Source organism: Syzygium oleosum, unplaced genomic scaffold (assembly GCF_021117445.2).
Source record: "Syzygium oleosum isolate NSW1041296 unplaced genomic scaffold, Sole_v2.1 Sole_v2.34, whole genome shotgun sequence".
Taxonomy (NCBI): Eukaryota; Viridiplantae; Streptophyta; class Magnoliopsida; order Myrtales; family Myrtaceae; genus Syzygium; species Syzygium oleosum.
In genome coordinates this window covers 3,174,309-3,202,103 of record NW_026607518.1, presented here as the reverse complement: position 1 = coordinate 3,202,103, position 27,795 = coordinate 3,174,309, and the positions used below count along the sequence as shown (strand labels likewise).

Genomic DNA, 27,795 nt, shown 5'->3' with positions numbered 1-27,795 from the left:
ATGAATCTTTCTCGAGCATCGCGTCGCAAAGCAACTGTAATGAGATCATACCTTTCCTTGGCATCAACTAGGGATCGAAGAATTCCTATCCAAAGCAGGAAGATTTTTTTTTTTGACAGAATCCAAGGCAGGAGGATGATAAAGGCCTTTATGTCGAAAAGCTGCACTAATTTTTGATAATTAACAAATCAAATGCCAAATGTTGATGTCTTCCACTTTATTGAACTAAGAAGGCAATGCAATTGAGGTTCACATAACATCCTTCACAATGAAACAAACCCTTAGCAACAGTTCTCCATGGCACTACAGGGGCACCATTTCAATTGGTGGGGGGCTTCATAATCCTCTGAGGCACATATCGGCTTGCTTTTCCAGTTCTTCGACATCCTTCACGAAATCTCTCAGCTTCTTCCTGATGTCTTCTATTCCGAGCTTCACTGCCTCTGGTCCCCCGTCAATCGCAAAATCAGCTATCTGCAAGAGGCTCTTGATCTGTACCTCCAAACGGTCAATAAGAACTCTGATTGTGTCCAGGACCTGGAGAGTAACAAAGGTACAGATCTGTAGAGCTTTTAGTTGTAAGAATTTATTCATGTAAATCATGGTGACTTCTCTTGCAGAGTTTCTTGCGTTTTGGACTCCAAGACATTGTTCCCATCCTTACAGCTACATATAAATCAACCCAGCCTCACAATGTTCATTATGTTAGACGTGAAAACTTCTAGGGGGAACTCTTGTTTTGAACTTAACAGGGATGTTAACTTGGTTTGACGAAATGGTGGAAATGGTCACTGTAATAAGGGAGAAAAAAGGTTTATAGTACTCACTTGCATTGAGTTGATCACCTCCTCCTCTCCCTCTAATATATCTTCATAATTCTTCCAAAGGGAATCGATCCACTTGCCCACCGAATCCATGGGAAAGGCAACTGCAGCCACTAAAGCGGCAGTGAATGGCGGAGCAACCACTGCAGCAGTCACGACCGAATAGATCAGCATGGCTTGGAAAGTCGCAATCAGTATAATGTTTGAGACAATCGCCCAAGTGCGTATGCTCTTGAGCTTCTCGTCAATCTCCTTCTTCTTGATCTGCAACTTCTCGAGCATGGACTTTTGTTGCTTGTGGATAATCTGAAAGATCTCGAAGAACTCAGTCAAGGGGTCTCTAGTCTCCCTGAATTTGGTCAATTTCTCCAAGGTGTTTGAGTACCTAAATTTTTCCAAGGTTTCTGCATCAGTTTATCTCGAAACAGATCATGTGCATTTCTCACCACCTTAACCTTGTATTGTTAGGATATCATACTCTAGAAATCAACTCAATCTCATTGGCTTGTTAGGATATGAAGTCAAAGGCCAATGCATAGAGAAGATAGGAGAGATTGAATGCCTTAGCATTAGCAAGAGTAGCTCAATAACCAATTATACTTAGATATATGTGCTATCAATGAAGTTCCTGGGGAACTAAGATACATATATACCTGCAGTCTCCTTTCCTGTCTTCTTCTTCGAAGCAATGAAGCACGTCAAAAATCAGCAATTGGACATCGCGCACATACTTCAAGCAATTCTCAAGGGTGGCACAGAAATCAAGGGTGTGCAAGCCATCCGGGAAGTCATCCCCGACAAGCTCGAACAGCTCTGGAAGGTTTCTTCTGGTGTTGGCATCTCCCATTGACCTTCAAGTGAGATCATGAGGTTAACAAAAAAGAGGAAGAGTACACTAAAAGGAATATAATGAAACAGTAACAGAAGTATATGTCCCCTGGAGAATTTTAGAGCCTGTAAAATCGAAATTGAAAGGAAGAGAATGGAAAGGAAGTTATGTAAGAAGATGGTCGTCGCATGTCCCAAAAGTATAAACTATTAATAGAGCAATGATTCGAGACCATGTTAAATAGATTTGGAATATAGAACGAGTATGATAAATGACTAGAGTAATTACTAATATCCATGTTCTATACTTAAGCCGTTAAAAGACGCGAAATTAACTTCTTCTTTTTTTCGGTTTAGGAGCAATTACTGAGGGGTATAAACTAAAGACTCCACTGAAAAACTAGAAATTTTATCATATTTGTTTGGAGAAAAAAAGTTAAATCATAAAGGAATTTTTTAAAGTTCAATGAATAAAAGAACTCAAGGAATGAGAAATCTAGAAATTAGAAAACATAAGATGACGTAAGAGATCTGGTACACCTTTTTTATTTTATAAATACGATAAATAGAATTTCCTATTGAATGTTTTTGGATTGGATAGCATTTTAACAAAATGGTTGGAATATTTCACACAAGACATGGCTGCCAAGACGAGATGAATCTAATCTTCATCATTAGGGAAAATGTCAGACAAAAAATCCCCAAAGTTATTATGAGCAGGCAATTAAGAAGATAAGAAACGATGCGATTTCTCACAAAAACCCCACTTGCAATGTTCGTCCAACCCTAGGAAGAATTCAATTAACACTTCGCAAATTGACATGCGCATCCACCGATAACCGTACGTCGGTAATCAAGCCGGCTAAACATAAATTCTGATGGAAAAATGAATGGAATGACACTTCTATACGATGTTTCACAGGTATGATCATTATCATCGGGTCATTACGGAACAAAGAGCGGCCGAGCGTAACGATCCCCCTATTGCCTATGTATTGGGTGATTTTCCTGTGCTTAGATCATGAAGATGCCTTAACAGGAATCATTTCTAGGGTTATTCTGTGAGTCATCCTATCGAAGTGGGCTAATACATTCATTTTAAACCTCAACAGGATAGTTATATGAGTCAGGGTATATCTCATAATCAAGCATGGTCATGGTTTTTCAAATTCACGAGGGCCTTCTCATTTGACTAGCCCTGCATGATAATCAGCCAAAGTTAAGATACCACAATCTGCATGAGATCTAAAACCATAACAGGATACAATCCAACAAGCAAGATGGCTAACTCTTCTTGCACAATTGAATGTAAATTGGATTTTCTTTACCTAAATGAGCTGCTTCTTGCAATCGACTGCTCTGCGAGACGGAAGTTAGAAAAGAGAGAGAGGGCAAGATGGCTTTGTTGAATGTGATGAAGATGAAGCGCCCTCTCATGTGGATTTATATTCTTTCAATTGGAGGATAAACTTGATCGAGATGGCATAGAAGGCATCCAGAGAAAGCTTTTGAAATTTTGGGCATAGTTACCCAAAATGCTCATTCCATATTAGCGTTTCTCATTCTTGAGAAGATTCCAAGAAACTAGGTTTAGAGATGATATGTTGACATCGGTCTCGTTTTGCGGGAACAGTTCCGTGTCACATTTGTATAGATTTCTATAATATAGATTATTGGGTCAAGCTAACATCATGATACTGCCATATTTACTGGATGACAAAAGCCTAGATATTGTGCGAAACACATGTTTAGTTATTGGACACTTGCCGATATAATACCTTGACAACCGATCTTTCCTTCTTTGTAAATTGAAATGTGTTAAAAGATAGAAAATGTCGGCTTGTACTCCTCCTATTATTTTTCCTTGAGAGATTACTCTTTACATCTTCTAAATAGTTATGCTTTGCATCTTGTATTTTCTGAAATTAGAATTTAGCATCCTATATTGAAATATTGCATTGCTACAAGACAGATTATTCTAAAACCTTCATTAAACTCACTTCTAGTGTTCGATAAGAATGTTTCTTAAATAGATTATCCGAAGGTGGTGATACATTCTAAGATACATTGGCTTTTAAATATGGATCAAAGTTGGAAAATATTGAAGATATCACCGCCTATCTCTGGTGACTCTTCGGGTGCGCATGAATACCATTCTGTGCCCGGGAGCTATTTCTGAACAGAAATGATTTTTTTGATTCTGTGCCCGGAAACAATTTCTGAGTATTTGAAGGCGTTTGATAAACTGTCCAAAATTTCTATTCCTAGAGTAGAAAAGAACAGAAATGCGTTTGGTAACTACACAAAATTTCTGTTCCCAAATAATATTTTAATAATATTTTGAATTGTTAAAATTTTTTTTTTTTACCGATTTTCTTCTTTGGCCATGGCCGGTCGCCGGCGACTGGCCACAGCCCAGGGCCGGCGAGGGTGTCACGGCCCTCGCCAGCCGCCGGCGGAGGCGAGGTCGCCCTCGCCGGCGAGGGCGAGGGCCAGACCCTCGCCGCCGGGCGAGGCGGCCTCGCCCGAGACGGCGAGGCTCGGCCTCGCCCGGATCCGGCGAGGCCGAGCCTCGCCCGTCGTGACCAACGGCGAAGCCGACCTCGCCGTCGCGACCCACGGCGGCCGACCTCGCCGTGGGTCGCGACGGCGAGGCTCGGCCTCGCCGGATCTGGGCGAGGCCGCCTTGCCCGGCGGCGAGGGTCCAGCCCTCGCCCTCGCCGGCGAGGTGACCTCGCCCGAGACGGTCGAGCCTCGCCGTCGGTCGCGACGACGAGGTTGGCTTTGCCGTGGGTCGCGACGGCGAGGCTCGGCCTCGCCGGATCCGGGCGAGGCCGAGCCTCGCCGTCTGCGGGCGAGGCCCGACCTCGCCGTCGTGACCGACCGGCGAGGCTCGGCCTCGCTCGATCTGGGCGAGGCCGCCTCGCTCGATCTGGGCGAGGCCGCCTCGCCCAGGCGGCGAGGGTCCAGCCCTCGCCCTCGCCGGCCCTGGGCTGTGGCCGATTGCCGGCCGTCGGTCACTGGCGGCCGGCTCAGCCAGGGAAGAACAACACCACAAAATAAGAAAAGAAAAAAAAGAAAAAGAAGAAAAAAAACTGATTCTCAAAATTGTGCCGAGAAATAAGAAGCAACTTTTTTTTACTTCTTGTTTCTCTTCCAAAACTATTTCTCGGCACAAATTTTTGTAAAAATGTGCCCAGGAACAAAAAGTTTACCAAACGCATTTCTGTTCCCAAACTATTTCTGGGAACAAAAGAACAGAAATTTTTACTATTTGGCACGTTACCAAACGGGCCCTTCATGTTTTGGTCGAAAGGCTCTTCAGTTCCCAATGGAAGTCTTTTCGGGGCACATGTTAAAGTGTCTTTATTGCTTTGTAGTTTTCTAGAGTCATTATTAATGGTATGTCAAGAGTCATATTTCAAGCCTATATATAGGCGAGTCTTTAATCATTTCAGTAGTAGAGTAAAAAAAGAAGAAGAGAGATTTCAGTAAGTAAAGTAGTGTATTCATCTACTTCCTTAAGAGCTTCTCTTGTGTGATTATTATCAGAGCTGTGAGACTCTAATATTCAAGAAGTGGTATCAGAGCATAGGTTATCTGGGACCAAGAGCACGGTTGTCAGGGACTGTGAGTCAAGTCTTCCGGAGCATAGTTAGTGAAGACGGTGGTCAAGGACCATTATTCGTGCGCAGGTGGTCAAGGACCGGAATACGTTGAAGTTCTGCCGATGTACAGTCAGGGATTGTGATCGATTGGTTGGGGACCAAGGTTTCTTGGAGTAGTGCCGGGCATTATTTCAAGTCATATGGCGGACGTTTCAAATTCGACGAATGGCATTGAGAAGCTCAACAACTCCAACTACAATAATTGGAGTATCCGGATGCAGTTTTTTTTGCTGGGTCGGGATTTGTGGGATATTGTTGACGGCAGCAACACCACGGCACCCAGAGACAATAATGAACAGAGGAGATGGAAGATCAAAGCGGGTAAGGCTCTTTACGCTCTTGCTGTAACTGTCGAAGATGATTTATTGCAGCACATAAAGAGCACGCAGTCTCCCAAGGAGGCATGGGATAACTTGGCAGCGTTATTCGCAAGGTCGAACGATGCCAAGCTACAAAGGCTGGAGAACGAGCTGCTGTCGATGTCATAATAAAATATGACGGTGAGTCAGTATTTCTCCAAAGTTAAGTCTATTTGTGACGAAATTTCAAAGTTGGATCCCACTAATGCCATCTCAGAAACAAGAATGAGAAGAATTATTATTCACGGGTTAAAGCCGGAGTATAATGGTATTATTACGGCTACTCGTGGATGGGCAACTCAACTGACGTTGACCGATCTGGAGAGTATTCTGGCTAACCAAGAGACTTTAGATAGTCAAATGTCTAAGGTTTCGATTAAGGGATAAGAAAGTGCCCTCTTCAATGATAAAAGAGGGTTCAAGGATCAGAGGCGAACCGGTGCTGATAATAAAAATGGCAAGTTGAGGAAAAGCCATGTTGAATGGCAAAAGCAACCAGCTCATGAAGAATGACAAAAGCGTCCAAGAGAGACGAGTCTTCGACCAGGGGAAGCCTGGCGGGGCGACGGCAAATGACGTAATGGACGATGTTACATCTGTGGCAAGGAGGCCCACTTTGCCAGAGATTGTCGAGCGAAGAAAGTTGAAGGAAATGTCGCAGCATCATCAAAGAAGAATGATTTCGATGAAGATAAGGAATGGGATTTCCAAACGTCTGCTGCAATGGTGGTATCAGACGAGCTCACTGCCTCTTCCACAGTCAAGTCAAACGATGCGATGGCATTAATCTCTGTAAGTGAAAAGTCGATTAATTATGATTTCGACTGGATTGCTGATTCAGGGTGTTCAAGTCATATGACTGGAGATCAAGGCAAGCTGTTGAACATGCGTGAATATACCAGAGGACGTGTTGTTATTACTGCAGATGGCTCGAGGTTACCGATTACTCATATCGGCAAAACGATGATAACTCCTCGATTCCATTCACAGCTAGTTCAATTGAAAAGTGTGTATCACGTGCCAGGAATGAAGAAGAATTTATTGTTTGTGTCCCAGCTCACAGACTCGAGTAATTATGTGGTGTTCGGTCCACAAGATGTTAAGGTGTACCGAAGTGTGAAGCCCACTGGTCGACCAATCATGGTGGGACGTCGGCTGGAGTCCGTTTACGTAATGTCTGCTTAAACGTCATAAGTAAACAAAACCTGAAGGAATGATACACCTGATTTATGGCATGCGCGGCTTGGGCATGTAAGTTATCACAAGTTGAAGGTGATGATGCAGAAGAACATGCTGAGGGGTCTTCCCCAGTTGGAAGTGCAAGAAGATGTGGTTTGTGCCGGGTGCCAGTACGGGAAGGCACATCAACTTCCGTATGAGGAATCATCGTTCAAAACTCGGATGCCTCTCGAGCTCGTTTACTTGGATGTGTTTGGTCCAGTGAAGCAGCCGTCTGTTAGCGAATTCAAGTATATGATCACTTTCATTGACGACTTTTCCAAGTATGTCTGGGTTGTTTTCATGAGGGAAAAATCCGAGGCGTTTATTAAATTTAAGATGTATAAGGAGAAGGTTGAAAGTGAAGTAGGCAGAAAAATTCGTTGCCTACGCACCGATAACGGGGGAGAATACACTTCCTACTAGTTCACGAAGTATTTTCAAGAGTGCAAGATACGTCGACAGTAAAGTTGTCCGTATACGCCGCAACAGAATGGTGTTACCAAAAGAAAGAATCGGCATCTAGCTGAGACATGTAGGAGCATGTTGCACGTAAAGAATGTTCCACCAAGGTTTTGGGCCGAATGTATGAAGACAACGGCTCACGTGATTAATAGGCTGCCACAAGCAAGGCTTGGTTTTATGTCACTATACGAGAAGCTATGGAATCGCAAGCCTGTGGTAAGTCACTTTAGAGTTTTCGGATGCGTATGTTGTGCATTTATGCCTGATCATCGTCGTAGCAAATTCGACAAGAAGGCGGTTCGCTGCATATTCGTGGGATATGATGATCAACGAAAGGGGCGGAAGTGTTGCGACCCTACCACAGGGAGATGCTATACTTCAAGGAATGTGATGTTCGACGAATTGTCGTCTTGGTGGTCACCTCAAGCTGTCGAATTGCCAAATTCACAGCATTTCGACAAAGAGGTCGAAGAAAGGCTGAAAGAATTCAATGAGAATCAGCCTGTTGAAAAGATGTCGACACACAGTCACCAGGATCGACAAGTTCATTTGATGAGCGTCCAAGGTCGACAGAAGAACTTCAACCAAGTCAGGTCGAAGAACTTGAAGAGGAGGAGCCTCGACTTCGGAGATCGACGAGGCAAAGAAAGCCAAACCACAAGTATGCCAATGCGGCATTGACCGTAGATGTTGGCATGGTTGAGCCTTTGACATATGAAGAAGCCTCGAAGGGTACAGAATGGAGGAAGGCCACGGAAGAAGAAATCCTCGCATTCAAGAAGAATGAGACGTGGGACTTGGTACCCAAACCTAAAGAGGTACGTCCTATTTCCTGCAAATGGGTTTATAAACTTAAAACTTGACTAGATGGGTCGATTAAGAGGTATAAAGCACGTCTAGTGGCTCGAGGATTTTCGCAAAAATATGGGGTTGATTATGAAGAGACCATTAGCCCGGTAGCAAAGGTTACCACAGTTCGAGTTCTCTCAGCACTTACAGCAAGCAAGTCGTGGAATGTGTGGCAGATGGATGTGAAGAATACTTTCTTGCATGGAGAACTTGAGCTAGAGATCTACATGGAGCAGCCGGATGGTTTCAAGAGCAAAACTTATCTAGAATATTTCTGCAAGCTAAAGAAAGCGTTGTATGGCTTAAAGCAAGCCCCGAGAGCGTGGTATGGAAAGATTGCAGAATTCTTGTTGAAGAGCGGTTATAATGTAGCTCCAGCAGACTCAAGCCTATTTGTGAAGGCAGAAGATGGAAAGGTTGCAGCTGTGCTTGTTTATGTGGATGATCTCATCATTACTGGAGATGATGAAGATGAGATATGTCAAATTAGAGCCAACCTCCCTATACGGTTCCAGATGAAGGAGCTTGGAGAGCCGAAACACTTTCTGGGGCTTGAGGTTGATAGGACAAAAGAAGGATTATTCTTATGTCAACAGAAGTATGCACGAGATCTCTTGGAAAAATTCGGGATGCTCGATTGCAAACCTATATCTACTCCGTTGGATGGGAATGCAAAGCTATGTGCTGAAGAAGGTCGAGAGCTAGAAGATTCGTCTATGTATAGGCAATTGGTAGGTAGTCTATGTGACATTCTGAATTCGACCCACTTTCGTGATCAATGAAATGGATATGTATTTCTCATTTCGTTTTAGTAAGTCTCGCCCGGAACTGATCATTCTCGGGATGCTGACTAATAGGGAATGGCTAACTAGGAAAACGGTACGTGGACCCAAGAACTCGACCATGAATTGAGCTCCGATTCCAAGGAACGACGAGGGAATATTTTGGGCCAATGTGGGCCGATCCAAGGAAGGCGACGGATTTGGTTCCCAAGGAAGGCGACGGATTTGGTTCCCAACGACGTGCGATCGGATCGCGGGTGATTCCGTACGACCGGGAGTACGCGTGGCGAACGATCCTAAACCTACTCCGAACGATCGCGACCTTCGGAACTAGCGATATATCCTCGCATTCTCTTGGAAATTGAGACCGTCATGACTCGAGTATCCTAAGTCGATACGCGTAACCCCTAAAAAGTCACCCGTTAGTAAGAGACGCTAAAATCGGATTTGAGCGAAATTGATCGTTGAATTGAATCCGGTCTCGAGTGTTTAATTTCACGGACATACGCGACTAATTTGCAAGGACGACGTCGTATTAGTGTGACCAATCACATTTGGGATCGGTATGGTCGAAAAATGGAATTTTGGACCGGGAGTGAAAAATTACCGTTTTACCCTTGGACCCTAAGCATTAATTCCGAAAATTGGAGGACATTTTGGACTTGTTCAGCCCCCCTTTAGTGGCCGAAAATCATGGACCAATAAGTCCCCCATCACCCTTGCTAATCCCTAAGTTGTCCCTAGATATTTTGCGCAAGAATCAATCTTGGCCATTGATTTTGGATATGAATGATGGGTGTTTAAATCTTGGCCATTAGATCAGGTTTTTAGTGGGGTGGTTAGCTTTGTAAATGTGAGTGGAGTTGGTCAACAACTCCCACTCAAGCTTTGTTCAAAACCTCTCTCACTCTCTCTCTCCCCTCATTCCCCCTCTTGGCCGGCCACTTCCCCTCTCATTCTCTCCATTCTCTCCTCTCATTCATGTGAAGAAGCCAGCCACCGCCGGAGCGCCACCAACACCGTCCGGCCAACCCTTGGCCGCGCCACTGTCGCACGAGCGCCGCTCACCGCCGCCGGTCCGTGGCCATCTCCAGCCACCGCCACCCTCAACCTTTTCCCTCTCCATTTCCACGCCTCTCCACCATCACCGCCGCCCCTCTTCGCCGTTTGGGATCAGCCGTGAGCCATCGCCCGTCGCCGCCACTGTTCGCCGCCGAGGGAGCCGTCGCTCGTCGCCGCTGGTCTGGCTTGAACCAGCACCGCCCAGCCCGTTTTCCCCTCTTGTTCAGCCCACATTTGGAGCTTATGATTTGGGTGAGTGGAAACCCTAAATCCTAATTAGGATTATGTACATTTTTAGCCAAGTTTAGGGGTTAATTAGGGTATTTTAGGGGTTAATTACTGGCGGATGTTTAAGGCTGATCATGTGGTGATTTTGGTGGCCTAGTGTGGTGATTTGATGGTGATTTAGAGGCCTAGAATGGTATGATTAATGGTTGGTTGGTATAAGCTTGATCGGACCGCGTGTTGCTAGTTGATGGTTTAAATGCGTTATGCCATGTGTGATTTGATCGGACCATGTGGTGGCTGATTTGTGCATGATTTGAAGTTAATTGTGCAATGTGTAGTGGGTGCTTGGTGTGGCCGAAGAATGAGGGACATGGTGAGCCATAGGCTTGCAAGATTTTAAGGATTTAATTGCATGATTGTTATGTGCCCAATCGTGAACCGTGGCTGAATTGATTTAATTGATTAATTGGATATGTTGATATGTTGAATTGAATGATTATTGTGGATTCAATTGATGCCCTGAGTGTTGGATGTCATGGCCATGATTTGTACATAATGAGTGTTGGCATGTCATGCGAATCATGCGAGTGTGCACGAATGACATTGAGCATGTGATTACCTAAAACGCTCTGAGGCGTCGTTTACGCGGGGTTCAGATAATAAATGGTGAAGTGCACACGTGTGATCTCATAAACGCTGAGGCATCGTTTACGCGGGGTATTAAACCCGTCCTGAGGCGTTTAACGCGGGACAATGCCCGGATTACCGGAAGATGGCCAACCTGAGGCGTTGTTCACGCGGGTTGTGTCATAGACATGATGCGTTTAACGCGGGTCGGAGAATGATTGGAAAGTGATAGACCTGATGCGTTTAACGCGGGTCGGTGATTAATGAGGAATTGGCACGTGTGCGAAGTATGCATTAATGAGTGCGAGCATGTGCATGGCAAGTGATCGTGACCAATTGATAGCGTGTATGTGCCATGACTGGTTTTCTTGGTATTATTATTATGTGCCTAATCTGCAGGGTTGATTGTGTATTTGATTTGGGCCGAGGGCCTAAGTCGTTTGCTCACTCTATAGTATGTTTGGTTAGTTGCTTGTTTGGAGGTGCATGTTAGCCTAATTTGGGTTTAGGGGGCATACTCGCTGAGATTCGTTCTCACTGTTGTTAAAACCCAACATTTCAGACCCCCAGCCTTGAGGATGGCAGTCGTACCGACACGTTTTGGGATCCCGGACCATATAGACCATTCGGTGACCGAGTACCCCGGTTGGAACGGGGAGGCATATATTAGGTTTTATACCATTGTCTGGGTCGATGAGGGCGGGCCGCAGCTCAGGGCCCATCCCTATCTAGGTTGGTACTACCGGGACGAGACTGGCTTCTACGGACCCCTTAGGACCTTCGACATCCCGTTCGACGGGTTAGGCCAGTGGGACCCATATCCTGCCGATGGGGAGATAGTGAGCCCCGACGCTGTATCCGAGGAGGATTCTGACCCCCGGCTAGTCATCTTCGAGTCCGACATGGATTCCGACCCCGAGGAAGAGGAGCTGATGGAGTGGGAGTCCGATCCCGAGCCGGAGCCGATGGAGCTGGAGCCAGAGCCGGAGGAGGATCCCGAATAGGAGCCAGTGGAGGCCGAGTCCGAGCCAGAGTCTATGGACTCCGAGTCCGAGTCATCCGATGATTCATCCGAGTCTTTGGGATCCGACCCAGACTGGGTACCATAGGGGTTAGCCTGACTATAGCTAGGGTTTAGGGCCGACACTTTTTGGAAGAGCCCTTTTTGATATAGAACCTGACCGCCCTGAGCCACATACCCCTTTTTGATGTTAGTGGCTTGCTGACCCGTTTTGGCTTATGTATATTTCTGTTTCAAATGGATATTGTAAATCCTCTTTATTAATGTAAGTATGTGTTTATGATATTTGTTGCTACCTTGGTCATGTTTTAATTATGTATGGGTGTATGATCGTTTCCACATGTGTATTGTTCTCTGATTTGGGTTTTGGGTCGGCGACACATCCTGGGATGTCGCACCAATACGACCGCAGAAGGGGTTGTCGTGCGCCGTAGGGTTCGGGGCGTGACAGTCTAATCTACCTTACCATAACTCGGCTTGACATCGCTTTTGTAGTGGGAGTAGTGAGTCGATTCATGTAGAAGCAAAGGAAGCCTCACTTGGATATAGCCAAGCGTATCCCAAGGTATGTAAAGAAGACTTTTGATTTTGGGCTTTTGTATAAAAAAGAATCATCGGGTGAGTTGGTCGGTCATTGTGATGCCGACTATGCTGGAGATCAACACACACGACGATTAACTACTGGATACTCGTTTCATCTTGGATCAGCAGTAGTATCCTTGTGCAATAAAAGACAATCGACTGTGTCTTTGTCTACAACAGAAGCTGAATATAGAGCAGCAGTAATGGCAACTCAGGAGAGCAAGTGGCTAGTGCAGTTATTGGATGATCTTCATCAGTCGATAGATTATTCGACAATATTGTATTGTGATAATCTATCCGCTATAAGCTTGGCAGAGAATCCAGTTTTCCATGCTAGGACTAAGCATGTGGAAGTCCACTATCACTTTTTGCGAGAGAAAGTGTTGGAGGGCGAGATCAAGATGGAGTACACCAAGACAGGTGATCAAGTTGCTAATATCTTCACCAAAGGTCTTGGAGCTACAAAGTTTGAAGAGTTTCGAGCTCAGCTTGGTATGGTCGCAAGGACTATCCTTAGAGAGAGTAGTCGGTGAGGGGGAGTATTGAAGATATCACCGCCTATCTCTGGTGACTCTTCGTGTTTTGTTCGAAAGGCTGTTTAATTCCCGATGGAAGTCTTTTCGGCGCACATGTTAAAGTGTCTTTATTGCTTTGTAGTTTTCTATAGTCATTATTAATGGTATGTCAAGAGTCATGTTTCAAGCGAATATATATGCGAGTCTTTAATCGTTTCAGTAGTAGAGTAAAAAGAAAGAAAGAGAGATTTCATCAAGTAAAGTAGTGTATTCATCTCCTTCCTTAAGAGTTTCTCTTGTGTGATTATTATCAGAGCCGTGAGACTCTGATATTCAAGAGAAAATAGGGAGATAGTATTTTGATGGACAAAACCGTTCTCGTTAGAATCTAAAAAAAATTACAACAGTTTTATGATATCTGTGATCATGAGAATATTTAATCACTCTCTGGTTAGTTAGTTCCCTACATTTTCATGAGAACTTGAGGCAAGGTTGCGGCAAGTTGCTTCGGCGTACTAAATGATTTCTCATGGTCCTTGAGGAAATCTCCTACTATTGCCAAGCTTGGCTCCAACACCAGACACTCCCATCCCTTCTCAACATCTTTGCCTCGACTCTCGAAAACCCTAGTCGCATCGATGCGATGTATGTTCCACCCACGGTCTTCACTAAGCCTCCAGATCTTCTCCGCTTGGCGAAAAGCTAACCTGCAGGTGTTGACCTTGATCTTGTTGATGGCGACATCAAGCAAACCCTCATTTGGTTTCTCGTCATCAATCATACACTCGAATCGCAGGTAATGGTCCATTTCTGGGAACCCAATCGCACGGCGAATGCCACCTGAGCAGTCAATTTGCGAGGCAACATACCTCCACCCCATCAACCATCTCATCCACCCGTTTCGACATGCACTCATTCAAGATAGGGAGAGACACATCCAACCAAAGGAAACAACAATCATAAATGGACCTGAAATTAGATGTTGGGCCCTCCACGAGCGCCTCAGTAAACGAGTTCGATCCTCCACCAATGATTGCAGCGCACGCACAGTCCATTATTTGCTTGAAGGCGATCATCGCATGACTACAAACGTGATGCGTCGAAAGTCAACATTAGGAACATCGATCACTCCTAGGAGGTGGTGTGGCACTCCTTGATGCTAGATTGACGCTCGAGCTCGGTAACCTTGTTGGTGACAACATTGAGCCCCTTGTACACTTGGATTGTGTCGGAATTGATGATCTCAGTTTGAAAATGGACGGCAAGATCGATTGAGAGATTGGGTTTTCCGGGTTTGTTGCTCCCACAAGTCTAAAGCTCCATCAATGGACTTCATGACTGCTGTTTAAGGAATGAAAATAGAATAAAAAGAACTCAGATAATCATAAATTATTGATTGAAAGAATTAAGCATACATATAGAAATAGTTCTAAAGACGAGAGGCCTAATGAAGACAAGGGAATTCAACTAAGGAAGATGTTATTGGTTTACCAAAGATACACAAGTGATCTCTAAGTTGAGTTCCCAGACAAAGGTAAAAGTTTCCATACAAAGGTAATATTCCAGGAAAAGAAAAAGGCAACGAATAAAAGATACGAAAGGCATGCATAATTGACATTTCGAATCCTAGTATTCTTATCATTGGTTATTGGCTAGAAGCAGGAACTTAAAGAAGACAAATTTAATGGAAACTTCATCCACTTTTTTTAATTTTCACGGAGACTTTCCTCCTTAATTTTGTGGTAGGTTTTGGGTGACAAAAAACCAAATTGGAATATTAAGTTAAGACGCACAGCAAAGCAATAATCAAACCAGCATCAAGTTTTTTATCCAACCATCAAGACACGGGTTTGAAATTGACCCGCATGTTCAGAGTGCGTTGATTAATGTATGTGGAGGTGGGTAGTTTAGAATCGTGTCATAGGGTGTTTGGAGGGATTCTTGATCATGACGTGGTGTGTCAAACGCTGATGCTGAGCGAGCACTTTTGCGCAAAGTATGGCAATGTTGACAAAATCGTGGATGTGTTTTAGGGAGTCGAGGTGTGCCTTGAATTTGTTCCATGAGATGCAACTGGAAGGTGTGAAGGTCGACGAGCCTTCTATGGTTCCAGTTCTATCTGCATGCACTCAATTAGGTGCACTGGATCAAGAGAGGTGGGCTCATGCATATATTAAAAGGAACAGCCTTCGGATGACGTTGATGCTAGGGACTGCTTTATAGATATGTATGCCAAATGCGGTGACATGGATAAGGCCATGGAGGCTTTCTGGGGGATGAAAGAAAGGAAAGCGTACACATGGAGTAGTGCCATGAATGGACTAGACATAAATGGAGCTGGTAGGGAATGTCTCGAGCTTTTCTTGCCCATGAAGAAAGACGGGGATCTCCCAAATGAAGTCACATTTGTATCGGTACTGAGAGGCTGCAGTGTAGTTTAACTAGTCGAGAAAGGGCGTAAGGGTTTTGCCTCAGTGAGCGAGTCCTATGGAATCCAGCCAGAACTTGAGCATTATGACTGCATGGTTGATTTGTATGGCCAAGCTGGCCGTTTAAACGAAGCGTTAAATTTCATCAATGACATGCCGGTGGAGTCTCATGCCAGCGCTTGGGGAGCTTTACAAAATGCATGTAAAATTCACAAGAATATGGAAATAGGCGAGCTTGCCTCAAGAAAGATGGTGGAGCTCGAGGCAGAGAGTCATGGTGCTTACATGCTTTGGTCCAATATCTACACCGATAACAAAAACTGGGAAAGTGTAAGCCTTATGCGGTAGGTAATGAAGTACAGAGGCGAGAAGAAGCTTCCAGGCTGCAGTGTTGTAGAAGTTGATGGTGAAGTTCACGAGTTTTTTTGTTGGAGATAACTCCCACCAAATGTATATCGAAATTTAAGTGATGCTGGGCGAGATCTTCAGGGGGCTGAGATTATAAGGGTACATGGCTAACACGAACTCGGTTTTGTTCAATATAGAAGAAGAAGAGAAAGAGAATGCTCTATCTCTAAACAGTAAGGAGATTGCCACTGCATTTGGTTTGATCTGATTGAAGGAAGACGTTCCTATAAGAATTGTTAAAAACCTTAGGATCTGTTGGGATTGTCGACATGAATTATCGAAAATGGTTTCTCGAACTTTTGATAGGGAAATTGTCGTGGGGGACAATAATAGGCTTCACCATTTCATAGGTGGTGGGTGCTCTTACAGGGATTGTTGGTGAGAATTAACAGTTCAATTGTATGTCGAGCCGCGCTTTTTTTTGGCACGCTAAGTAGATATTTCCATTTGTTATGAATGGGCAAACTGTCCCTGAATGAGCTACTAGGGTCCGATGCGGATATTTCGCTCAAATGTCCCACAGACATCCCATTACTAGACAAACGGGAGTCTCTCCCAGACCATACCTCACGTGACAGCGGGTTGTGATTTTTTATCTTTTTACTTAGTCTAGGTTTTGATTTGGAGTCGCCATCAGTCATTATTGGTAGGTTGACTAGAAATCTAATCGAGGTACGGGAGAAATACCACGATTCTGCGAACCAGAGATTTTGAGTAAGAGGACTTGGTTACGCTAATGATCCCAAATTGAGATCTCTAACGCTCTTTTGATACCTAAAATGATACGATATGTCTAACGTGCCACACGAGTTTCCGAGGTCTATCCACTAATTCTAATTATCCTAATTGCGGGAATTCAATCAATCAATATAAGCACAACTAATTGCAAACAAACAATACAATCCTAATTTGGGTCTCTAAAATGACAACCAATTCAAAATACCCAAACTCTTGTAAAGCCCTAAAGGCTTATTCATTTGATGATGTGTGCTGTTTTAGGGTTTAGGGTTTTTTAGTGGTAAAAATCTCTAAACTTTCTAAAAATACCGTTTAGGCACCTCTAAAAATTTTAATTTCACTTGTAAATGTTGGCCATAATATTTTTGGGTCATTCTGTAAATTTTTGGAATTTTTTCGAAATTTTTATGGGATTTTGGGATTTTTTCAAATGTTTAAGAATTTTCTAATTTTTCTCATTTTTATGAATTTTCTAAGAATTTTTGAGATTTTTGTGGATTTTCTAAAATTTTCTATTTTTTTTATGATTTTCTGGACTTTTTTGATTTTTTTGATTTTTCACATTTTTGTGGATTTTCTGAAACTTTTTGAATTTTCTAATGTTTTTTTAGAGGATTTCTGAATTTTCTAATTTTTATGAATTTTTTAGATTTTTTTAGGTTTTTCATTTTTTTATTATATTTTTTTTCAAAAATTCCCACCGAGGGTTGAATCGGACCGGACCGGTTTTGGCTGGTTCGGCCAAGCCGAACCTGCCGACACCGGCGCCGGCCATTGCCCCGGCGAGACACAACACCAAAATGGTGCCGTTTTGGGATTTTCTCTTTGGGGCAATTCGTCGAGCGGTTGGTGGGCACAATTTCAAGCTTAGTGTTTTTGAGGCCGCCAGTTTAGATCGATCTCCGACGACCTTCCGGTGATATTTTGACCATTTCACTTGTTTCAATGTTGAGTTCATGTTAACCTTTATCAAACTAGCCTGACTAGATCACTGTCGGACCGCCGCCGACCGGCAAAAAACTGATCTAAACATGCTCTCCAAGCTTCGAATCCTTATTCTAATCGCTCTGGCCATCTAAACCAATTCAAATCAACATCAGAACATCAATCAAGGTGAGAATCAACTAACTTGAGTGGCTTATGACCACGAGAGGCGCTCCGGCGAGGTCAAGGAAGCTCCGGCGAGAAGGTTTAATGGTGGCCGACTCGGTTTATGCAGGTTTTTCAATCAGAAATGCAATCAAACAATGTAAAACATGATTAAAAAATCATATTAGACCTCAACGGACTCAAAATTGCCATAGAAATCAAATGATCATCAATATCAAACTCAATCTCACTTTTCTGGAGTTCTGAAAAACCATGGCGAGGATCAGATTTTACCTGCTTCGACAAAGGATTAGATGAAGTTTCTGAAGCAAATGATGATCGTGGAGCTCTTCCTCGGTACTTGGACTCTAATCTAGTGGCTTTGGCTTCGTCAGAGAACGTCTGGACACGTCGGCTGAGCTTCACTTTTAGGCGACGGCGATCAGCTTCGTCACAACTTCTCAAGTGAGGAGGTTCACCGTCGAAGCTGATTTGCCAGCGTTTTTCTCACCGGAAAAACGCCGATCGCTTGGTCCTTGGAATCTCGACGCACCTTTGTGTATAATCTCTCTCTCTTTTGTGCTCCTTCTCTCTCTCTCTCTCTCTTTCTCTCTGGAATTTCGTCGAACGTCTTCTCTGCCTGAATCGTGATTTTTTTCTTCTCTTTGTAGCTTGATTTCCCGCCCAAAATTGGTTATCACCAACTCCAAATCAGTCAAATCGAATCTTCGACGCCAGCTGGAATCGGAGATTAACACGTGCTTATTTGGCTAGATTAAGTTGATCAAGAGGCGGGCACGGGATATTGTTCTGGGTTTAGAACGTTCTGAGCGAGTCGGGTGAGGAAGAAGGCTGACCTGGCAGATAAAGGTTGGTCTAAATTCGCAAATTCTACCCGATTTTGACTCTATTTTTCGATTTTAACCCCAAAATTGAATTCCTCATCACATTTCACACCCAAATATGAGATTTGCCCTAATTTTTGTCATGATTAAACCCAAAATTCTCATATTGTAAATTCGGATCATTAGAGTTTTTGTTCAATTTAACATCTAGATGACTTGATTGGGAAAAATTGATGCCAAAATTGGATTACTCATGACTAATTAACCCTATAAATGATGGTCTCAAGGTTCGATAATTTCAAATTGATCATGATCCCCAATTTAGGCTAAAAATCCCTAATTTTCAATCGGGTTTTGGGGCTTTTTTATTTATATGGTAAATTGTGCAATTGGACTGACCATTATGCAATTCAAGGTTCCATAATCATTTGTTGTGAAGACACTACAGCTGAAAAATGACTAGAAATGAATTAATTGAATTTTTGATTCAATTTGGGCTTGTTTTTACCCAATTCTGGGAAAAACACATTCTCAATTGAAATTTTATAAAATTGATGCTGTAATGAAATTGGATTTAAAATAAGACTAATGACTATTTTTATGGAATTTTTGGATTCCATTTGCTATTTTTCTCGATTTTCACCCTTATTTTGACCAAAGGAAATTAAAGAAAAATTCAGGAAAATTTTAAAAAAATCATTTTTGGTTTAGAAATAGGTTCCCAAGCTTGGCCAAGGTTTCTAATTCTAATTTTGTGATTTTTGGAAAAATCTGAAAAGTGAGCTAAAATCAGGTGTCAAACAAATTATTATTTGCAGTGTATCTTCACACGTATTGTTTGTCCATGGGATATTTACAGAAAAACATGTCTGGAGGCAAATGTTGTGGGCTTTGTACTGCCAAATCCATGAATCCAAATTAGCGTGTTCTACTATCACATATCCTGCCACATGGATTTGCAAGCAAAAGACCATTCATTTGTCCTTGAGCTCAGTGCTATTGACCCAGTAAATCAGGTGAATGCTGCCTATTCAGTTTCACTTTATAGGCAGTGGCTTCATAAAGCTGTCCTAGTCTTGTGGATTGCGAAGCAGAGAACAAGAACAATATGATCAGAGAATCGACAGGTGAACCAAGATAAGTGGGGTTCAATGTCCAATCACAAGGCTTAGCAAGAAATGAATTTCATTTTCACCGCGTAATTGGCATGTCTTACGCAACCTCGAAGCTGTCAACAACCATTACCTCTGCATCTTTCAATGGAAATTCCAATTTATGTTCTTTACGACATGCTTTAAAGAAGAACTAAATCGCTCTTACCTGTCAAATCCATCAAAGATTATGGAAGTTCAAAGATGACAAGCCATACGGGTTACATAATTTCAATGGTATCATCCATCAAACAGCATTTCTGAAACAATCTTAGATTTAGGCTGAAGAAAAAGGAGTTGGATCCATGACTTCAACTTCCACTCAAGATTTGAACATGCAATATCTTGTAGACTATGTGGTATTAACAAGGTTGATACTGGTTAACTATAGGCAAGCACAGTAATCTTTCCCTGCTTAATAACTCAGATGGAAAGAGAAAACTTGGTTGTCTTCTCACTGATTGTGGCAATTAAATGCTGGTAAACCCGGTGTATTTCTTTAGTACAACAGATTTTTCATGGTTATATGGATTTTTTTCCTTTATTACCCTGTCTTTTTAGAATAAGTAAAACAACATTATCTCATTTCAATATAGAATAAGTAAAACATTATATTATGTTAGTGACTAAATTTCAAAATCTCCGCATGGTTACCTAACAAATGTCCTGTTTTTATGAGCACATATCCTTGTCTTTGAAATTCATATCCATATTCTCTATTAAAAATAGTCCGAATCTATAAGCAAGTAAAAATTAAACAAGACTACATTGGACTTACCCCCAGAAATTCCATAAGTTGGGGATAGAATTCAAGAAGTTCCCACGGAAGAAGACATCTGTATTTGTGACAAATAACAGGTTGCTTTGGAGAAATTGGTTGAATTTCTAGAAATAGAAGAGAAACTCACGGTATCAGTGTCTCGAGGTGGATTAGAGACAACTGAAGTGAGTTTCTTCTTCAAACATCTCCAAAAGTGGGAAAGGGAAAATGGACACGCTTTCGGTTTGACACTTGGTGTAGGTATACACCTCTCAGAGATCGTTTCCTGGACCTTTTACTGTTCCTAGGAACAAGGAGGCCCTTGTGTTTGAATTACCAGTCCTTTGATAGGAGAATCACTTTGGAAGTTGAATTTTTGAGACAGGCCCATGACCTGGAACTCAAAACTTTTGCTAGTGTTTTCTGATTTGCTGTATAATTCAAAGATTTCTCTCAATTCTGCTGATTCTTTGCGTTGGAATAGTTGTGAACATGGAACTTCTTCTGTAAAATTTCATTGCAGTTAGTTAGTATAGAAAGTTGATGAAGCCAGAGGTGTTTCCTTGGAGAGTTGGACCGTGAAAGCACCGACTATTTATGTGTTTATTTTTTGTTGCTTGGGAAGCAACTTGGAACGTACTCTCACCACAATAAGATTTGCATTAGAGGCAATCGCTCCGTTTATTTTGCCAAGCATTGATCAGGAATAATTCAGCATCTGCAATTTCTTCCTCCATTAATTCTTGTCAACATGAAATTTGTCTTTAGATGTCTGGATTTACCGAATAGTTTTATTGAGGAGAAATCTTTTACGAATGAGGAACATTGGCAGGATGCGTTTTCTTCCTATAGATATTCTTGTTTTGCTGAGCTACTGCTGTCTGGTCTTTCATTTGCAGCTTTCATCTTTTGCCAGACTGGGACAGACATTTCTCACGAGCATAATGAGCTCCAAACACAATTCAGCGAAAATTTTGACTGTTCTGTCCTAGCTACTAACTTCTGCTTTTGGGAAGAACCTAAACCTTACTATGTCCATATTACAGGTCAGTTTTGTGTCAGTCGTCTGAACTTGTTTAATCTCCATATGGAACTGTTCATAAAAGCAACTAAAACAAGGGCTTATTCAATTAGGGATTGAAGAGTTCCTGTCCAAAGCTGATAAGGCCTTTATGTCGAAAAGCTGCATTTAATTATGATTATTCAAAAAATTGGATGCCAAATGTTGATGTCTTCCACTTTATTGATGAGAGAAGGCAATGCAAATGGAGGTCCACTGCACATCCCTCACAGGAAGACAAACACTTAGCAACAATTCTCTATAGCAATATAGGGGCACCGTTACAATTGGTGGGGGGCTTTATAATCCTCTGAAGCACCCCTATCCTCGATTTCTGGATATTGCGGCTGCACATGTCGACATGTTTTCCCCGTCCTTCAACAGCCTTCATGAAATCTCTCAGCTTTTTCTCGATGTCTGCTATTCCGAGCTTTACTGCTTCTGCTCCCTCCTCAATCGGAAAATCAGCTTTCTGCAAAAGCCTCTTGGTCTGTTCCTCCAAAGGGTCAATCGCGCTTCTGATTTTGTTGAGGAGCTTGAGAGCAACAAAGGTACCGGTCTGTAGAGGTTTTAGTTGTAAGAAATTGTTCATGTAAATCATGATGACTTCTCTTGCAGAGTTTCTTGCATTTTGGAATCATAGACATTGTTTGCGTCATTATAGCTACATAAAAATCAAGCCAGCCTCGCGATGTTCATTATGTTAATTGCGAGGACTTCTAGGGAAAAGTATGGATGTTGACTTGGTTTGACGAAATTACGGGGATCGTCACTGTAATTACAGAAAGGGAGGAAAAAGGTTTGTAGTACTCACTGTAATATACTAGGATGCGTGTGCTCGAAATGAAGTTCCTTGAGAAGTGAGATACATGTACCTGCAACATCCCTCCCCATCTTCTTCTTTGAAGCAATGAAGCGAAGCGATAACCAGCAAATGGGCATCGCGCGCAGGCTTCAAGCAATTCTCAAGGGCAGCACAGAAACCGAGGGTGTGCAAGCTATCCTTGAAGTAGCACTCAACAAGCTCGAACAGCTCTTGATTTCTCCAGATGTCTTTCTTGCTATCCAAGATGACCTTGACCACTTCCTGGTTCATCTCCAAGAGGCACTCCGTTATCTCTTTCAGAGAATCCAGTGAGAGAGCTTGGACATCAACCCCGGAAGCAAGAGTGCTGAGGACTTGGTTCGTCCTCACTTGGAGGTTAGCATTGAAGGTTCGCAAATCCGGGTTGGACTCGCACGCTGCTCCGTACGAGCTGATGAGTTCCTTTGGGTACTGGACTTTGGGTATTGAATTGGCGCCTGTTGATGAGGGAACCGCTGGAGGGTTTCTTCTGGTGTTGGAGTTTGCCATTGACCTTCAGGTGAGATCATGAGGTTAAGAAAAGAGAGCGCGAGTACGCTAAAAGGAAAAAAAAATGAAGCGGTCACAGAAGTTTATGTCCCTAAGAGAACTTCAGAGCATGCAAAAAGGAAATTGAAAGGAAGAGTATGGGAAAGAAATCCGAATTATGTCAGAAGATGATCGTCGCATGTCCCAAAAGTTAAACTAATACAAAAGCAATGATACGAGACCATGTTAAATAGAATAGGAATGAAATAACCACTACAGGCAGGCCCAAAACAAGCAATCATATAGAGACTCAAAACCAGAACATGAAACTCTAATTCGAGAACCGAGTCTTTCGAGGTTGACGAACGTTGCCAATCACAATGCATGGTTTATGTGTCACGTGTGGTGTGAAGGACAAGAATTAGATCATTTTGATGAGATTCACTCCATTCTCACATGGATAAGAGACACATTTTATACAAGAAAATATCATACGAGTCTGATTTAATACTGGGATTACTATTGGTTTAATAAGCAAAAAAGCACCTATATTCACTAAATGACTTGAGTAATAAGATTACCAATATCCATGTCCTATACTTAAGTGGCAAAAAGGACGTGGAATTCACAATTTTTTTTGTTTAAGAGCAATTACTTAGCGGTAATAAATAAAGGGTCCACTAAAAAATTAAAAGTTTTATGTTGATCGCTTTGAGAAAAAGAGAAAAATCATAACGGAATTTTTCGAAGTTCAATGAAAAAAAGAGTTCATCAATTGAGAAATCCAAACAATAAAAAATATAAGATGAATTAAGAGATTTAGTACACCTTTTCTTTTTCCTATTATAAATACGGAAAAATATATTTTTGTATCCAATTTTTTGGATCGGATAGCACTTTAACAAAAATGTGAGAACTTTCACACATGACATGACTGCTAAAACGAGGTGACACTAATCTTCATAATTGAGGAAAATGCCATACAAAAAATACCAAAAGTTATTATCATCATGTAATTAAGAAGACAACCGTTTCTCACAAAATTACCATTTGGAATGTTCATCCAACCCTATTAACAATTCAATTCTCACTTCGCAAACAGACAGGCGCATCCACCGACCACCATACTCCGGTAACCAACCTGGCTAAACGTAAACTCAGAAGGAAAAATGAATCGAATGAAATCTATACGAATTTTGATATGAATGTTCATTATTGTCGGGCTACACGTAACAAAGGGCAGCCGTGCATAAGGGTCCGCCTCTTGCCTATGTATTAGGTGACTTTCAAGTGCTTCGATCATGAAGATGCCCCAAAAGAAATCATTTAGGGTCTGTCCGAGAGTCAGCCTATCGAAATGGGCTAATACATACATTTTCAACCTCAAAGAGGGAGTTCTATGAGTTAGGGTTTAAGTGATAATCAAGTGTGGAAAATTCATGAGCGCCTTCTCATATACCTAGCCTGCATGATAATCAACAGAAAGTTAAGATACCACAATCTGTACAAGATCCAAAATCATAACAGGAATACAATCCGACAAGCAAGATTGCTAACTCTTTTTGCACCATTGGATATAGGTTGGACTTTTCCTTACCTAGATGAGCTGCTTCTTGCAATTGACTGCTACGGGGGACAGAAGTTGGAAAAGAGAGAGAGAGGGAGAGGACAAGATAGCTTGTTGAATGCTATGGAGATGAAGCACCCTCTCATGTGAGCTTTTTAGATTTTCAGATTCAAGGATTAACTTGATCCCAACCATATAGATTGCGTGCGAAGGAAGCTAACTATTGGGCATAGTTACCGAGAATGCTCATGCAGGTATCGAGAATGCTCATTCTAAATCAGCATTTCCTATTCTCGAGAAGATACCAAGAAGTTAGGTTTTGAGACGAGCCGTCGATACCCAAGCCGTTCCGTGTCACATTTGTACAGAGATTTGTAATGCATATTACTTGATCAGGCAGACATTATGATACTTCCGTATTTATCATACGATAAAAGCCTAGATATAATGCAGATTACCCCTTTAGTTATTGGATGCTTGCCAGTATAAAACCTTGACAACCGATTTTCCTTTTGTGTTAACTGAATTGTGCTAGAGATAGATTATGTTGACTTGTCTTGTACCTCCTTTTATTTTTCCTAGAGGATTACTTCTTACATCTTCTAGGTAATTATGTTGTGCATCTTGTATTTTCCCAAAATTAGAATAGCATGTTATATCTTATGAAAAGGAAAGGTTATGTTTATCAATGATCATGCTTTTTCCTTAGTTTCAGTAGCTTTCCTATTTCTCTCTTGTTGCCAGTACCTATGGTTTTTGCTTTAGCAGTTCAAGTTATTGATGAGACTCTATAGTTCCTAGCAAGAGGGCATTTATGGTGAGATGTGAACTTCGCCGAGTAGTGGCGGCGGCTTGACAGGTTGATGATGATGCGTGTGGGTGCGCGATGGTGGGTCGTCGGGTGTGGTGGTGCTGTGCCCACTGAAGACACTGAATTTCAGACCGTGAAGCAAGTGGTTGATGAAAAGGGACAACTGCTAGACATTTCACATGGAGAAAAATGGTTTGATCAAGGGAGAGAGAGAGAGAGAGTAAAATCATGTAAAAATGGAAAAACACATGAGCAAAATCATGTGTCATCAGAAAACTATATTATTTTGAATATGTTTCTATTCAGCCAGAGAGTAACAGTGAGCAACAAGACTTAAATTCGATAAGAAATGATGTTGAAGAAGATGAGCAACCTCATAACTTGGCTGCAGGGAGGGCTAAACGGAAAATTAAGCCTCCCTAGACATATGGCATCACTTATTTGGTAGCATATGCTCTTATAGTTGCTGAAGTGGTTGGTATTGAAGAACCTTTACATTCCATGGAGCTACCAATTATTCTAAATTTGAGAAGTGACTTGTTGTAATGAATGAAGAGATCTTCATAAGAACCAAACTTGGGATCATGTGAAATTGGCTAAGGGCAAAAGAGCTGTTGGATGCAAATGGGTCTTCAAAAGAAAGGAGGGAATCCTAGGGTTTGAAGATGAAAGATTCAAGGCACATTTGGTAGCGAAGGATTTTAGTCAGAAGGAGGGGATTAACTTCAAAGAAAAGAGGGAATCCTAGGGTTTGCTCGCATTAGTGGCCCTTAGAACTTGAGCAACTTAATGTCAAGACCACTTTTCTGCTTGGCGAGCTTGAGAAGCCAATCTATATGTCTCAACCCAATGGATTGGTTGTTAAAGGTAAAGAAGATCACGTGTGCAGGTTGAAACACTCTTTGTACGGTCTCAAGCAATCTCCACGGCAATGGTCCAAGAGGTTTGATAGGTTTATGTTGAGTTATGGCCATTCACGAAGTGTGTATGACAGCAGTGTGTGCTATAAGAGATTATGTGATATTTTTTTGTTTATTTGTTATTGTATGTGGACGACATACTTCTTGCAGCGAAGAACATATTAGAGATACAATGGTTGAAGAAGCAATTTAGTAGAGAGTTTGAGATGAAGGATTTTAGAGTTGCCAAGAAGATTTTAGGTGTGGAGATTCGCAGAGACAGACAATGCGTGAAGTTATACCTTTTGCAGAATAGGTATATTGACAAAGTGCTTGAGCGTTTGGGCATGAAGAATGCCAAACTAGTAAGTACTCCTTTGGCGTCCCATTTTAGGCTTTCGGCTTCTTTGTCACCTAAAACCAAAGAAGAGGAAGATGATATGTCTCGAGTTCCATTTTCTAGTGTTGTATGTAGTCTTATGTATGATATGATTTGCACTCGTCCAAACATTTCCGAGGTAGTTAGTGTTGTGTGTAGGTATATGGCACATCAAGGTAAAGTTCACTAGCAAGCAGTGAAATGGATTCTTCGGCACATTTGAGGTACCTCAGATGTGGGTTTGTTACAGGACATTCGGTTGCTTGCCTCGTTGATTCTAGCTATGCAGGCGATCTCAACAAAAGGAGATTCGTAACGGGATATGTTTTTACGATTGGTGGTTTCGTGGTTAGTTAGAGAGCAATTTTGTAAGACACGTTTGCTTTGTCTACCACTGAAGCAAAGTACATGGCAGCGATAAAAGATGCAAAGGAAGCTTTTTGGTTGAACATTTAATTACAGAACTTGGGGTGAAGCAGGAGGGAGCCTCCGTTATTTTTTTTGCGATAACCACAGTGCAATCCAGTAGACCAAGAACGCGATGTGTCACGAGAAAACAAAACAGGTCGACATCCTGTCACGCCCCGAACCCCATCGAGCACGCGACATCCCTCTTCGGTCGAATTAGTGCGACGTCCCAGGAAATGTCGCCGACCTCACGATTACATCAGAGTTCGATCACGGCGGAAACCAATGAAATAAACCCGGACAAAAAAAATTGGAGAACACCAGGAAGAAATAAATCACCAAACCACCAAACATAGAACTATACCTCAATATATAAATATACAACATCCAATTCTTTACAACCAAACACTTCCAACATCCATCAGATTCACATCAACTGATAGTACACACCCGAACGGCTTTCCTGATTACACCACTAACTATTCACATCATGCACTCACTACTTTAATATCAGACTTATAATACACGCACACCAACTGGCTTCTACGGATCGGGTCCTCGACCTCACAAGGGATTAGCAGCCACGGTATATTCTACTCCTGAATGCTCGGTGTGCATCGGGATCCCAAAACGCTGCAACATTAGCGGCGGAAGGTTCAAGGCTCGAGCGGGTGCTCTGAAATGGTTTGGTTGAAACAACCACGAGACACTTCTCAATAAGTCACAACCTAAACCTTATCTAGGCTACCACGTATTCCAGACAAGTCCAGACACCGAATCAAACAACACGCCAACAACGTCCACACAATCGTACTTACAATCACATACGATCCTACCTGGGATCCATCATGCACATCCCTGCATGTCAGACAATAATACAGCCAATTCAT

General features: G+C 42.3%; 1 protein-coding gene and 1 pseudogene across 1 annotated transcript; one reads left to right on the top strand and one right to left on the bottom strand.

Annotated features, from left to right (window-relative positions):
• Positions 1 to 200: 200 nt before the first annotated feature.
• On the bottom strand, positions 201 to 25,209 carry LOC130135571 (UPF0496 protein At4g34320-like). The gene is made up of 4 exons (XM_056305085.1): positions 25,156 to 25,209; positions 22,384 to 22,866; positions 828 to 1,209; positions 201 to 561 (listed from the first exon to the last, which is right to left on the bottom strand). The coding sequence occupies exons 2-4, from the start codon at positions 22,860 to 22,862 to the stop codon at positions 337 to 339; spliced, it is 1,086 nt and encodes a 361-aa protein (XP_056161060.1). The 5' UTR covers positions 22,863 to 22,866; positions 25,156 to 25,209; the 3' UTR covers positions 201 to 336.
• LOC115662012 (putative pentatricopeptide repeat-containing protein At5g40405) lies at positions 13,992 to 16,247 on the top strand (annotated as a pseudogene).
• Positions 25,210 to 27,795: the final 2,586 nt, after the last annotated feature.

What these genes read in the sequence shown, in the direction of transcription:
- LOC130135571 (XM_056305085.1), bottom strand. Translation starts at nt 22,862, where the DNA reads ATGGCAAACTCCAACACCAGAAGAAACCCTCCAGCGGTTCCCTCATCA. An exon ending in GATGGGGAGGGATGTTGCAG is followed by an intron (nt 1,210 to 22,383) that starts GTACATGTATCT and finishes GGAAAAATTTAG; the next exon opens with GTACTCAAACACCTTGGAGA. An exon ending in AGGTGATCAACTCAATGCAA is followed by an intron (nt 562 to 827) that starts GTGAGTACTATA and finishes AAAGCTCTACAG; the next exon opens with ATCTGTACCTTTGTTACTCT.